At 44.9% G+C, this 15,119-nt stretch overlaps 1 protein-coding gene across 1 annotated transcript in view; it reads left to right on the top strand.

Moving 5' to 3' along the window:
- LOC308268605 (T-cell-interacting, activating receptor on myeloid cells protein 1-like) overlaps nt 1-14,932 on the top strand; it is a gene marked incomplete at both ends in the record, with an annotated part of 18,259 nt that extends 3,327 nt beyond the window's left edge. The window contains 5 exons of the mRNA XM_080703716.1: nt 3,473-3,760; nt 4,282-4,578; nt 6,877-6,944; nt 11,041-11,170; nt 14,877-14,932. Of these exons, the coding sequence (XP_080559842.1) occupies nt 3,473-3,760; nt 4,282-4,578; nt 6,877-6,944; nt 11,041-11,170; nt 14,877-14,932 (839 nt within the window). The remainder of the gene's footprint in view (nt 1-3,472; nt 3,761-4,281; nt 4,579-6,876; nt 6,945-11,040; nt 11,171-14,876) is intronic.
- Between the last annotated feature and the right edge of the window lie 187 nt (nt 14,933-15,119).

Genomic DNA, 15,119 nt, shown 5'->3' with positions numbered 1-15,119 from the left:
TACCTCTGAGCTATATACCCCCAGCCTATTTTATTGTCTTTTTTTTTTGGTGGTGGTGGTGGGGTCTGAGGATGGAACCCAGGGGCATTTGACCTCCGAGCTACACCTCCTGCCCTGTTGTTTAATTCTTTATTTTTGAAACAGGGCCTCACTAAGTAGCTGAGGCTGTCCACAAACTGCGATCCTCCGGTCTCAGCTTCCCAAATGCTGGGATTACAAGTGTGCTTCATCACGCCCGGCTTGTCTTTATTTTGAAACAGGGTCTCACTAGGTTGCTGAGGGTCTTACTGAAATGCGGAGGCTGGTTTTGAACCTGCTAGCTTCCTGTCTTAGCCTCCAAGAACTGGAATTACAGGTGTGTACTACCATTCCAGAGCACATCTATTTTATATACTATTTTAACTTTGTGTATGTGTGTGCTGTGTGTATTGGGTTTTGAACCCAGAGGGATTCTACCTCCAAGCTATACTCTCAGTCCTTTTAACAAAATTTATTTATTTATTTATTTATTTATTTATTTATTTTTATTGGTGCACTGTATTCATACATCATAGTAGGATACATACTTTTGTAGACATACATGCACACTTTTCCCAGTCAGCCCCCACCCAATCCCCACCCCATTATCTCCCTATCCCTCCCTCCCATGCTTGGCTTAGTAGTTGACATCTAGTATTATGGCAATTTATCTAAAATTAAAAATGATAATCTCACATAACAGTTTCATTTGTCTGATACCAAGCTTTTGATGACTTAAAGATAACATTTCAATATTTCTTTTTGCTTTCTTTCTTACCAGAGAATATTTTTTTTCTATTTTTTAGGTGAAACTATCATATTTATATATTTATTTTTCAGAAAAAAATCTATCCTAATATGGAATATGGACTCTAGGTACCCAAAACGATCTTGAATAAGAACAAAGCTAGAAGATATATATTTTCTGATTTCAAACCATATAAAGCTACAATAATTGAAACAGTGTAGTACTATTCTAAAGGCAGATATATAAACCATTGGAGTTAAATAAAAGCCTAGAGCTAAATTCTTCCATATATTGTCAAGTTATTTTTGACAAGGTTTCCACGAACATTTGGTCGTGGAAATAATAATCTTTTAACTAAATATTGTTGAAACATAATAATTACATGGAAAAGAATAAAGTTGGACCCTTACCTAATCCCATATACAAATATTAACTCAAAATAGATAATAGACCTAAATATAAATCTTAAGACTATAAACTTTTAGGAGAAAATCTGGGTCATAATACCTCACAACATTGAAATTGGCAGTGATTTCTTGGTTATGATTTCAATGGCACAGGCAACAGAAGAGTATACAAACTCCCTAAAAAATAAAAAACATATTGTATATCCAAAGACAATGTAAACAGAGTTAACAGTTACTAATAGAATGGGATAAAATATTTCCAAATGCTATATCTGAAGGTATATTAATATTCCAACTAGAAATCCTAAAAATTAACAACAATAAAGGCAAACAATACCATTTAGAGATAGGTAAAAGACTAACATAAATAATGAATCTCCACAGATAACCAATCTTAGTTGTCTGTTGGATGGAAAATCTTGTTTCTCTAGTTCTGGAGTGTGTTACCTATTTCTTCTTTGTAGTTAATCTCTTTGAGTATTTTCTCTAGTGCTGGTTTTGAAGACATAAATTCCTTCAGTTTCTGTTTGTCATGGAAGCTTCTTATTTCTCCATCTAATTTGATAGAAAGTTTTGCTGGGTAGGAAATTTTTGGCTGGAAGTTGTTTTCTTTCAGAGTTTGGAATATGTTACTCCAAGCCCTTCTGGCTCTCATAACTTGGTTTGGGAAGTCTGGAGTGATTCTAATTGGTTTGCCTCTGAATATCACTTGGCCCTTTGCTTTTGTTGCCTTTAAGATTCTCTGCTTGGCTTCCACATTGGTCATTTTGACAATTATGTGGCGTGGGGATCCTCTTCTCCGATCCTGTCTAAAGGGAGTTCTATAAGTTTCCTGGACCTGTGTATCGACCTCTTGCTCTATGTTTGGAAAATTTTCTGCTATTACTTCCTTGAAGAGATTGTTGATCCCTTTGGTATCACTTTCTTTTCCCTCCTCTATTCCAATTATTCTTAGGTTAGCTCTCTTAAAATGGGCCCATATTTCTTCAATATCAGATTCCTGCTGTCGGATATTTTTTTCTAGATTAGAAACTATGCGTTCATTTTTGGATTGCTCATCTTCTAAGAGCGAGATTCTGTTCTCCATGTGTTCTGATCGGTTGTTTGTGCTTTGAATTGAGGCCTTTACTTCATTAATTGCATCCTTTATCTCTTTTTGGCTCTCTCTGAGTTCTTTTCAAAGCACCTCTATTATTTCTACAGTTATTTTCCTGATTTGATCTTCTAGAAATCTCTGATTTTCAGTTTTATCGGGTTCTGATGTTGTGGGGTTGTGGGCATTTATTGCTCCAGTATTATTCCTCTTTCCCATGATTTTGGAAGTTTGTGCCTTCTCTGGGTTCTTCCCTTGGGTCACTATGACTTCACTTAAGGTGCTCTGGATCTCGAGTCAGTAGTATCTCAGACCCCACTACTCCTTTACTGGGTTTTATCACAGAGTCTCCGACCCAGAGAGTCAATAGAGGCTGCTTTAGACTGTGGGGGGTGCCAGGTTGCACGTTCTCCTATGGTGTGATATCTCTGCCACCGCCCCTCCCCCAATGGGTCAAGTCTTGGGATTTCTCCTCTGTGGCCTGCAATTTGACTCACTGTTCTTGAGTACGCAGATGTAGCTGTACTGGCCTCGCTGAATTCGGTGCTGCTGCCGCCAGTGGCAATATGGCGCCACTGCTATGCCCTCGGCTGTGGGGCTGGTGTTTTTCTTCTTGGTTTTGATTTCCACTCTGAATCCCTGCGGCGTGTGCTGAGCTCAGCCACTGGGAGCTTTAGATGCTCTCTGCGCGGAGAAATCCCACCTGGCAGTTCCGCAGTGGCTCACCTCGGCTTGCTGTAGCCGTCCCTTGAATTCGCCGGTGCCGCCGGCAGTATGGCGCTACTGCCGCGTCTGCCGCGTCCTCGGGCGTGAGGCTGGTTATCTCCTCTGTGGCCCTGAGCTCTGTTCTCAGTCCGCTTTCTCTCTGGAGCCTGGTGATTTTTGTTTCACTGGTGATGGTGTTTTCTGGCTATGAAAGGCGCTGATTTTGTGGTAATGGAGATTGGTTGTTAGCGGGGCTCTTAAGCCCCGCTTTTCTCGGTCGCCATCTTCCCGGAAGTCTTTTTTTTTTTTTTTTAAAGAGTATCTCTCTAAATTGCTGGGGGATCTAAGTTGCTGACACTGGCCTCAAACTTGTGATCCTCCTGTCTCAGTCTCCCAAGTACTGGGATTACAGACGTGGGCCACCGTGGTGGGCTCCTCTTTTTCTTTAAATGGGCTTCCTAGGAGCAGGTGTGTACGGTCAGATCCCACTCTTCCTTCCAGGGACCCTTCCCAAGCTCACCATCAGTGCCTGGCCCAGCTCGGTAGTGGCCGCCAAGAGCAACGTGACTCTGAGATGCAGAAGTCCTGACCCGGATGTGGACCTTGTTCTCAGAAAGGGAGATACCATATTGGATTTCAGAGTGACACCGAAATCAACGGAGAGGATGGCTGACTTTCATTTCACTGACTTGGGACGTAAAGATGCGGGGCAATACACATGTGAATCCTACAGAAAAGAGCTTTATGAAGCACCACAGCACAGTGACGTTCTTCTGCTGTTGGTTACAGGTGAGGAGGGGCTGGAAAGACCTCGGGTGATCCCGGGCACAGGGCATAAAGGAGAGAGGAAGAGCGAGAGGGAGGAAAGGGGTGTCCACTGCACCGCAGTTGGGAGGAAATGGGGTGGCAAGGACAGACGAGAATGGTTTTGTCTTATCCAGCACTGGCAGGAGGGAAAATCTATAGCCTGGAGTCAAAGTAAAAAATGAAAGAGATAAACTGGGCATGGTGGTGCACGCTTGTAATGCCAGCATTTGGGAGGCTGAGACCAGAGAATCGTGTTTCGCAGACAGCCTCAGCTACTTAGTGAGGCCGTGTGCAACTCAGTGAGACCCGGTTTCAAAATAAAGAATAAAAAATAGGGCTGGGGGTGTAGCTCAGAGATAAAATGCCTCTGGGTTCCATCCCCAGTACCGGAAAAAAAAAAAAAATTGAAGACATCAGGAATCAGGAGAACCTCCTTCTAGAAGGGTGAGCAGAGGACCCAGTGCTCCTCCCCATGACCCCAGACCTTTTTTTTTTTCTTACAGGATATTTTCCCAAACCTACTCTCCGGGTCCACCACAGGGGCAAGGTGACGGCAGGAGGAGCTGTCACTGTGCAGTGTCAGCTGCCGAACAATTCAGTCAGACCAGTACAACTGGCTCTGCTGAAGGCCGGGGCTCCTTCCCCCATTCAGAGGCAGACCCCAGTAGGGGAGGAATCCGACTTCTCCCTTCAGAATGTGACAGTCAGTGACAGCGGAAAGTACAGCTGTGTGTACTACCAGGCAAGGTCACCCTTCCTGGCCTCATATCCCAGTGACCCCCTTGAGATTTTGGTGACAGGTGAGTTTTTTTTTATGGGGGAAGGGTATTGAAAATGGAACCAGGGGGCATTCTATTTCTGAACCACACCCCTAGCCCTTTTTAATTTTTTGATACTGGGGTTCCTGGAAGTCCTTCTATCTCCGGGCCACACTCCCAGACCTATTTTTTTTATATTTTTATTTGGAAACAGGGTCTCCTAAGCCAGCACGGCTGGCTTCGAACCTGCGCAATCCTCCTGTCTCCGTCTCCCAAGCGCGGGGATTACAAGTGTGCGCCATCACACCCGGCCCTAGCCCTTTTTTTTATTCTATTTTGAAATAGGGTCTTGCTAAGTTTCTGATGGTCTCACTAAATTGCTGCGGCTGGCCTCCAGCCTGTGATCTTCCTGTCTCAGCCTTGAGAGTACTGGGATTACAAGTGTGTGCCATGGCACCCCCACTTAAGGACATTTTTTTTATGTGTGCAGGTCTGAGGATAGAACCCAGAGGCATTTGACCTCTGAGCTACCCCCCCCACACACACACTGCCCTATTTTTTAGTCTTTATTTTGAAACAGGGTCTCACTGAGTTGTGAAGGGCCTCACTAAGTAGCTGAGGCTGTCAGCGAACCATGATCCTCTGGTCTCAGCCTCTCCAATGCTGGGATTGCAAGTGTGCGCCACCACGCCCCCGGCTTGGACTTTTTTTTAAGTGGGAGATTTTGTTGTTGTTGTTGTTGTTGTTGTTGTTGTTGTTATTCTACAATTCTCATCCAGCATCTCTTGCACTATTGACTTTCTTAAAAGTCTTACCATTGCTGGGCCTGGTGGCGCACGCTTGTAATCCCTGGGCTTGGGAGGCAGAGACAGGAGGATCGTGCAGGTTCGTAGCCAGCTGTGCTGACTTAAGAGAGACCCTATTTCCAAATAAAAAATATAAAATAGGTCTGGGAGTGTAGCCCAGAGGTAGAAGGACTTCCAGGAACCCCAGTACCACAAAAAAAAAAAAAAAGTCTTCCTTGCTGGGCGTGGTGGCGCACGCTTGTAATCCCAGCACTTGAGAGGCTGAGACAGGAGGATCACACAGGTTCGAAGCCAACCTCAGCTTTTTAATGAGGCTCTCAGCAACTTAGTGAGACCCTGTTTTTAAAAAAAAAAAATGTAAAATACGTCTGGGAGTATAGCCTGGAGGTAGAAAAGCCTCTGGGTTTCACCCTCAGTACCACACACATACAAAAAAAGAATTCCCATTTAGCAAGGCATGGTAACACATGCCTGTAATCCCCAGTATTTGGGAGGCTGGGGCAGGAGGATCCCAGGTTCGAGGACAGCTTCAACAAGTAGTGAGACTATCATTAACCCAGTGAGACCCTGTTTAAAAATCAAAATAAAATAGGGCTGGGTGTGTAGCTCAGAGGTAGAAGCTCCTTGGTTCAATCCCCAGTACCACACACAAACAAAATTAAGAGTGCTGCCACCATGAGAATTCTTTCTACCATCTCCTACATCTTTTTCTATTTCAGTTTTTCTTGGGATCAAGGATCTGGTTTTTCTTGCTCTCAGGACCTGGTTTCCCACAGCTTCCTGTTTCAGTATCATGGACACAAGGTCTTGTCATGTCTTGCCACACTTACTGTTACCAACCACACACTCTACTTCCTCAGTTTTGTAATTTCCCTTCACTCTGTTGAGGCTTTGCACAGAGTGTGACTATTTTATTTTATTTTATTTTATTTTATTTTATTTTATTTTATTTTATTTGTGCTGGGGATTGAAGCCAGGAGTATTCTACCTCTGATCTATACCCCTGCCCTATTTTACTTTTTACTATAAAATAGGGTCTCCCTCAGCTGCCAAGGGTGTCCCTAAGTTTCTGAGTCAGGCCTCAGGCCTGCAACTCTTCTGTCTCAGCCTCCCAGGTACTAAGTTACAGGTGTATGCCACCATACTCAGCTAGGGGTTAAAACTTTAACAAAAGCCAGGCATAGTGGTGCTCGCTTGTAATCCCTGTGCTTGGGAGGCAGAGACAGGAAGATCGTGCAGGTTCAAAGCCAGCCACATTGGCTTAAGAGATCCAGTTTCCAAATAAAAAAAAGTATAAAAATAGGTCTGGGAGTGTAGCCCGGAGGTAGAAGGGTTTCCAGGAACCCCAGTACCACCAAAAAAAAACAAAAACAAAAACAAAAACAACAACAACAAAAAAACTTTAACAAGGGTGCAAAGGTGTGGCTGACCATTGGCCAGAAAATATAAGTGGAAGTTTGGGAGTCTGATTTAGTAGATCTCTTTAAGAAAGGGGGTGCCCTTTACGGCCAGCACTAAACCTCTTCTCTTTCAGCTTCCCCAGATGCTCTGTCTGCAGAAGATTACACCACGGGCAACCTTATCCGGCTGGCAGTGGCTGCTGTAATTATGGTGGTTATGGGGGCCTTCCTGATAGAGGCCTGGCAAACCAGAGGGAGTTTGGTACCTGACAGACCCAGGTAGAGCAACTGGGTTCTTCCATTTCTCTTGGACTCTGTAGAGGCCCCTCCTAAGGTTTACTGAGGTATTACTGACAAATAAAAATCAAATATAAGCCGGGCGTGGTGGCGCACGTTTGTAATCCCAGCATTTGGGAGACTGAGTCAGGAGGATCCCGGTTCATGGACAGCCTCAGCTACTTAGTGAGGCCCTTTGCAACTCAGTGAAATCCTGTTTCAAAATAAAGAATAAAAAAAAAAAAATAGGACTGGAGCTGGGCGTGGTGGCGTGCGCTTGTAATCCCCGCACTTGGGAGGCTGAGACAGGCGGATCGCACAGGTTCAAAGCCAGCCTCAGCTACTTAGTGAGGCTCTCAGCAACTTAGTGAGACCCTGTTTCCAAATAAAAGTATAAAATAGGTCTGGGAGTATAGCCTAGAGGTAGAAAGCCTCTGGGTTCCACCCCCAGTACCATAAAAAAAATAGGACTGGGGGTATCTCTCAGAGGTAGAATGCCCCTGGGTTCCATCTCCAGTACCACAAAAGAAAAAAAAAAGTGTGTGTGTGTGTGTGTGTGTGTGTGTGTGTGTGTGTGTGTGTGTATCCTCATTTATTTATTTATTTTATATTGAAACCGAGTCTTGCTAAGTTACTGAGGGTCTCTCTAAGTTGTTGAGGTTGGCCTCAAACCTGAGATTCTTCTATCTCAGCCTCCTGCATACTAGAATTACTGGTATGTATCACTGCTCCTGGCTCAATTTTTTTTTTTTTTTGTACTAGAGATGGAACCCAGGGGCATTCTACCATCAAGCTATACTCCCAGCCCTATTTTATTCTTTTATTCTGAATAAAACAAAAGGTCTTAACTAAGTGAGGGCCTCAGTTGCCAAGACTTGACTTTTAACCTGTGACCCTCCCATCTCAGCCTCCCAAGTACTGAGATTACAAGCATGTACCACCATGCCCGGCTTATGGCTCAGTTTTTATTTATCAATTAGACTTCAGTCTACCTGGGGGTAAAATGGTATAATTAATTGTGTAGTAAGTAATTTCACTAATTTACAGTGCTGCTAAGGAGCCTGTTCATTCAAAATGTGTTTTTTGTAGCAAATTTCAATTAGCCTCGTTAACTAGTCACCATGTGATATGTTTGGCTATATGGAATTGTCTAAACGACACAATCCACCATGCAGACTTCTCTTGTTTCCCCACATGGGCAGAGATGACATTTCAGGTGGGGTATTTTTTTTTTTCACTATGTGGGACTGTCTTGTTCATTTTCGGAACATTTAACAACTCTAAATTGCTAAAAAAAATTTTTCCACAATAAAGGAATAATTGCTATCTATGATATGTGTGTGTGCACGCGTACACACGTGCATGTGTGTGTGTGTGTTACTGGGGATTGAACCCAGGGGCATTCTATCTCTGAGCTACACACCCAGCCCCATTTTCTTTTTCTTTTTTTCTTTTTTTTTTTTTTTTTTTTTTTTTTGCGGGTCTGGGGGTGGAACCCAGGGGCATTTGACCCCTGAGCTATACCCCCTGCCCTATTTTGAAACCCGATCTCACTAAGTTGCAGAGGGCCTTACTAAGTAGCTGAGGCTGTCCACGAACCGCGATTCTCCAGTCTCAGCCTCCCAAATGCTGGGATTACAAGCATGCACCACCGCCCTGGCTCTCCATTTTATTTTATTTTATTTTTATTTATTTATTTTTTTGGTCGTACTGGGGGTGGAACCCAGAGGCTTTCTACCTCCGGGGTATACTCCCAGACCTATTTTCTATTTTATTTGGAAACAGGGTCTCACTAAGTTGCTGAAAGCCTCACTAAGTAGCTGAGGCTGGCTTCGAACCCGTGCGATCCTCCTGTCTCAGCCTCCCAAGCGCGGGGATTACAAGCGTGCGCCACCACGCCCGGCTCCCCATTTTATTTTGAATCAGGATCTTACCTAGGTTGCTGAGAGTTTCGCTGGGTTGCTGAGGCTGTCCTTGAATCTTCCATCCTCCTGTCTCAGTCTCCCAAGTACAGGTATGCATCATCAGGGCCCAGCTACCTATGATATTTTCAAAGATCGCGAGAGAGGGAGGATGGGAAGTTGGGGTGCCCCCCCAGGTCAGAATCGGGGCTAGGAGGTCAAGAAAATTAATATTCCTCCTCTAAATTCAAGTCTACCCTCTTGCATCCACAGGCTCCACAGCTCCCCTGGGGGATGATGAACTCCGGATTGGCGAACCCGCTGGGCTTGGAGACTTTTCTGTGCAGCCTGCATTCCCAGCAGCTTGAGCCACTAGGGAGTGGATGGCAGCTCCCTCTTCCCAGACTCTGTCCCTGGGGCAAAAGACAGTCTTGGCACAAATTTTCACACAAAAAATATTATTATTATTATTATTATTATTATTATTATTAATTATTATTATGAGGTATGGGGATTAAACCCAGGGGCATTCTACCCTAGAGCTACACCCCAAGCCCTATTTTTTATTCTTTATTTTGAAACAAGGACTTACTTAGTTCCTGAGGGCCTCACTAAGTAGCTGAAGCTGGCTGTGAACTTGCGATCCTCCTGTCTCAGCCTCCAAAGTACTGGGATTACAAACCTGAACCACCATGCCTGGCTGTGGTTGTAATTCCATTAATTTGATCTGTTTGGCTTTATTTTACATTTTCATATGAGTGTATACTGCTGAGTACTGTCGGCTACCTATACAAATACACATGCATTTATGTGTAATATATGTGTAATATGTACCTTATATATAGTATATATTTATATTTTATTTTCTTTGTGGTACTGAGGATGGAACCCAGGGGCATTGTAACTCCAAACTACACTCCCTGCCCTATTTTTGTTTTTGTTTTTAGTCTTTTTTTTTTTTTTGAAACAGGGTCTCAGTTACGAAGGGCCTCACTAAGTAGCTGAGGCTGTCCGCAAACTGCAATCCTCCAGTCTCAGCCTCCTGAATGCTGGGATTAAAAGCGTGCGCCACCACGCCCTCCTGGATACGTTCTTTTTAGTTGAGTTCTTCTTCTCCTCCTTCTTTGGTACTGTGATAGAATCCAGGTGAGTTCTACCTCTGAGCCACTGCCCAAGCTTTATTTTATTTTGAAACAGGATCTCAATAAATTGCTACACTCTGGCTTGGAACCTGTGACCCTTCATCTCAGCCTCCCAAATACTGGGATTACAAGTGTGTACCACCAACGTCAGGCCATAGAATTATTTTTTAAATGTCTTGGGCAGGAGGAGCATGGTGGTAGCTGCCTGTAATCTGGGTACCTGGGAGGTTAAAACAAGAGAATCGCAGAGCCAGGAGTGGTGGTGCACGCTTGTAATCCCTGCACTTAGGAGGCTGAGACCGGAGGATCGCAGTTCGCGGACAGCCTCAGCTACTTAGTGAGGCCCTCCGCAACTTAGTGAGACCCTGTTTCAAAATAAAGAATAAAAAGTAGGGCAGGAGTTATAGCTCCGGGGTCGAATGCCCCTGGGTTCCATCCTCAGACCTGCAAAAAAAGAGAGAGAGAGAGAGAGAGAGAGAGAGAGAGAGAGAGAGAGAGAGAGAGAGAGAGAGTTAGTTGCAGGTTCAAGGCTAGCCTCAGCAACTTGGTGAGACTGTTTCAAAATAAAAAATAATTTTAAAAAAGGGTCAGGGTAACCCAGGCGTGGTGGCGAATGCTTGTAATCCCACTCTTGGGAGGCTGAGACAGGAGGATCACACAGGTTCGAAGCCAGCCTCAACTACTGAGTGAGGCTCTCAGCAACTTAGTGAGACCCTGTTTCCAAATAAAGTATAAAATAGGTATGGGAGTATAGTCCGGAGGTAGAAAAGCCCCTGGATTCCACCCTCAGTGCCACAAAAAAGGGAGGCTGGGGCATAGCTTGGGTGCAATTCCCAATACCAAATAAATAAATAAGTAAATAAATAAAAAGTCCTGGGCAGGGCTTCCCTGAGGCAGGTTGGGTAGCGGGGTGGGTGGAGCTGCACACACAGGATCTGGGGGCGATGTTGTCACAGCTTCTGGCTTCCTGAAGCAATAGCAGAACCCAGAGTCAGGAAACCCTGCACGGGGTGATGAACCAGAGTGTCCAGCAGACCTCATCCACAGGTCCCAGGGACAGAGCAAGGTGAGAGCTATGAGTGTGGAGTTCCTGTGGCTGCTGTGTCTTGGTGAGTCTCCAGGGCCAGACAGTCAAGTCTGAATAGGCCCGAGAAGCTCCTGGGCAGTGGGATCCCCACCTGGGACTGCGGGAGCGCAGGAATGAGGCTGACCCCCCACACACACACACACACAATCGGGTGTTGCGGGGATGAGGCTGCCCGGGGTGGTGTGTCAGGGTCTGGGGATGTCCCTGTGTGGGTTTGTCTGGGTCTGAAGCTGTCCGCTGAGTGGATGTTTCGGGGCCTGAGGATACCCCTGCTTGGGTGTGTCAGGATCTGAGGATGACCCCTGAGTGGGTGTATTAGGGTCTGAGGCTATCCCCTGATTGGCTGTATCAGGGTCTGAGGATACCCCTGCTTGGGTGTGTCAGGGTCTGAGGATGTTCCCTGAGTATGTAAGTCAGGGATGAGGATGTCCCCTCTTGGGTGTGTCAGGAGTAAGGGTGTCCCTGCTTGGGTGTGTCAGGGTGAGGGTATCCCTGCTTGGGTGTGTCAGCATCCAGGTGTCTCACACACCTCAGTGCTGGTGTGGGCACCTAGGAGATAGGAGCCTGAGGTTCAGGGCCTGTAGGACACCTGGTTTACTCTAGGAGAAAGGTGGGGCTCCAGGTCGGGTCTGTCCTCTGAATACCTGCTTGCCAGGGGTATTTCCCTGGACTATGGTGGCAGGAGCTAAGGATCTAGGATTTTAACCATCCTTAGCTGAAGGAAACCCATCACACAGACCTCAGAGTGCAGAAAGGCAGATCAGGATTCTAATCTTGGCTCCACCATGTGGAACTCTGGACTCAGAACTCGTGGTCTTGGTCAGCAAACATCCAGCAGCTCGTCGGTGCCAGTGTGGGGTATGGGGTGTGGTAGACAGCCATATCCTCAATCTGCCTGGCTTCTTCCTCTTTTTCCAGACACAGCCCTTCCCTGCACATCCATGCTTTACACATGGCCCTTGTCACCTTACCCCAACCTCTAGCCGTAGAGCAGAGCCAGTGTACAACCAAAAAATGACCTTGAGCTCGGGTGGTGGCTCTGTCTGCAATTCCAACACTTGGAAGTCTAAGGCAAGAGAATTGAAGTTTTTAGGCCAGCCTCAGCAATTCAGCGAAGCCCTCAGCAACTTAGTGAGACCCTGTTTCACGATTCAAATGGTTGTGGGCATAGGTTAGTGACAGAGCACCCCTGGATTTAATCCCTGGTACCACAAAAGAGGGAAGGTAAATGTACCTAACATATATACATTTTTAAACAGTTATTGAGTTCTACAACATTAAACCAACTGCTGTGATGTATACAATTCAGTGACATTTAGTATAATCCCAGGGTTATGCAACCAGTGCCCCTATTTCCAAGATACCTCTGCAGCCCTGAAGAAGGCCCATGCCCATTAGTGACTCACTCCCTACGCCTTCCCCAGCTCCTGGCAACCACCAGTCTGCTTTATCTCTCTGGACTCACTTGTTCTAGACATATTAGAAAATAAAATAATTTAACAGGTGATCTTTGTCATCTGATTTATTTCTCTCAAAATAATGCTTTTGAGGTTCATGTGTGTGTGTGTGTGTGTGTGTGTGTGTGTGTGTGTGTGTGTATTTATTCTATAGCATGTATCAGAACTTCATTCCTTTTTTTTTTTTTTTTTTTGCAGTACTGGGGATAGAACCCAGGAGTATTCTACCTCCAAGCTACACCCCCCAGCCCTATTTTTTATTCTTTATTTTGAAACGGGGTCTCACTAAGTTGCAGAGGGCCTCACTAAGTAGCTGAGACTGTCCAAACCCGAATCCTCCTATCTCAGCCTCCCAAATGCTAGGATTGCAAGCGTGCGCCACCATACCCTGCTACATTTATTTATTTATTTATTTATTTATTTATTTATTTATTTATTATCTCATTGTAGTACTGGGGATTGAACCTAGAGACATCCTATCTCTGAGCTATACCCCCAGCCCAATTTTATTTTATTTTTATTTATTTATTTTTGCAGTATTTGGGGATGGAACCCAGGGGCATTCTAACTTTGAGCTACAATCCCAGCCCTAGTTTTTAGTCTTTTTATTTTTGAAACAGGGTCTCACTGAGTTGCGAAGGGCCTCACTAAGTAGCTGAGGCTGTCCGCTTGTGATCCTCTGGTCTCTGCCTCCGGAATGCTGGGATTACAAGGGCGCACCATCATGCCCAGATATTTTATTTTATTTTTTTTGGTGGTACTGGGGGTGGAACCCAGGGGCTTTCTACCTCCGGGCTATACTCCCAGACCTATTTTATATTTTATTTGGAAACAGGGTCTCACTAGTTGCTGAGAGCCTCACTAAGTAGATGAGGCTGGCTTCGAACCTGTGCGATCCTCCTGTCTCAGCCTCTCAAGCGCAGAGATTACCGGCTCAGCTATTTTATTTTTAAATCAGGATCTTATTAGGTAGATGAGAGTCTCACTACTTGTTGAGGCTCTCCTTCAACTTGTGATCCTCCTGTCTCAGCCTTAAGTAATGAGATTACAGGTGTGTGCCACCATACCCTGCTTCTTATTTATTTATTTATTTATTATTTATTTTTGTCTTATTGTAGTAATGGGGATTGAACCCAGGGGCATTATGCTTCTGAGCTATACACCCAGGCCTATTTTATTTTTTTTATCTTATTTATTTATTTATTTATTTTTATTTTTTATTTTTTTACAGGTCTGGGACTGGAATCTAGGGGCATTCAACCTTCGAGCTATACCCCCTGCCCTATTTTTTATTCTTTATTTTGAAACAGGGTCTCACTAAGTTGCGGAGGGCCTCACTAAGTAGCTGAGGCTGTTCGCAAACTGTGATCCTCCTATCTCAGCCTCCTGAATGCTGGGATTACAAGCGTACACCACCACGCCCGGCTCTATTTTATTTTCGAAACAAGGTCTCACTAGGTTGATGAGAGTCTCACTACTTGCTGAGGCTGTCCGCGAACCTGTGATCTTCCTCTCTCAGCTTCCCAAGAACTGAGATTATAGGCATGTGCCACCATGTCCAGCCTCTTGTTTGTTTTTACCTTACTGTATTACTGGGGATTGAAGCCAAGGGCATTATACTTCTTTTTCTTGCCTTTTTTTTTTTTTTTTTTTTTTTTTTGCAGTACTAGGGATAGAACCCAGGGGCATTCTACTTCTGAGCTATACCCCCAGTCCTATCTTTTATTCTTTATTTTGAAACATAATCTCACTGGTTTGCAAAGGGCCTCACTAAGTAGCTGAAGCTGGCTTTGAACCTGTGATCCTTCTGTTTTAGCCTCCCAAGTAATGGGATTACAAGCATGTGCCAGCACACTGGCTCATTATACTTCTGAACTGTACCCTCAGCCCTGTTTTATTTCTTATTTTTAAACAATGTCAGCTGGACGTGGTGGCACACCCTCGTAATCCCAGTACTTGGGAGGCTGAAACAGGAGGATCACAGGTTTGTGGCCAGCCTCAGCAACTTAGTGAGACCCTTGGCATCTTAGCAAGGAGCCCCTGTTTCCAAATAAAAAATAAAAATAGTACTTGGGGAGTAGCTGAGAGGTAGAAGGCCTCTGGGTTCAATCCCTAGTACAAAAACAAACACATGACCCCAAACAGAGTCTCATTAAGTTGCGGTAGCCATGCATCGTTGAGGCTGGCCATGAACTCAGTGGTGCTGTCTCTGCTTGGTGTGTAGTCGAGGAGGAGGTCACAGCACATCTCTCACCGCCTCTTGTCTTCCAGGGCTGTGCCTGGGCTACGGAGAGGAGGAAGAGAATAGTGAGTATTTTCTCAGGTGAACTTTGTACGTTCCTGCATTCACATTCCACAGTTTTTATTTCGAAACAAGGTCTTGCTAAGTTGCTGAGCTCCTCAGTAAGTTGCCGACGCTGGCCTCGAACCTGCAACCCTCTTGTCTCAGCCTCCCAAGGAAGACTGGTTTCACAAATGTGTACCACCACATCCAGCTGATTTTTACCGGTTTTT

The sequence above is a fragment of the Muscardinus avellanarius genome, assembly GCF_963383645.1.
Source record: "Muscardinus avellanarius genome assembly, chromosome: 10".
NCBI classification, from domain to species: Eukaryota; Metazoa; Chordata; class Mammalia; order Rodentia; family Gliridae; genus Muscardinus; species Muscardinus avellanarius.
The sequence above is the reverse complement of the archived record's forward strand: the minus strand, read 5'-3'. Positions and strand labels throughout refer to the sequence as shown.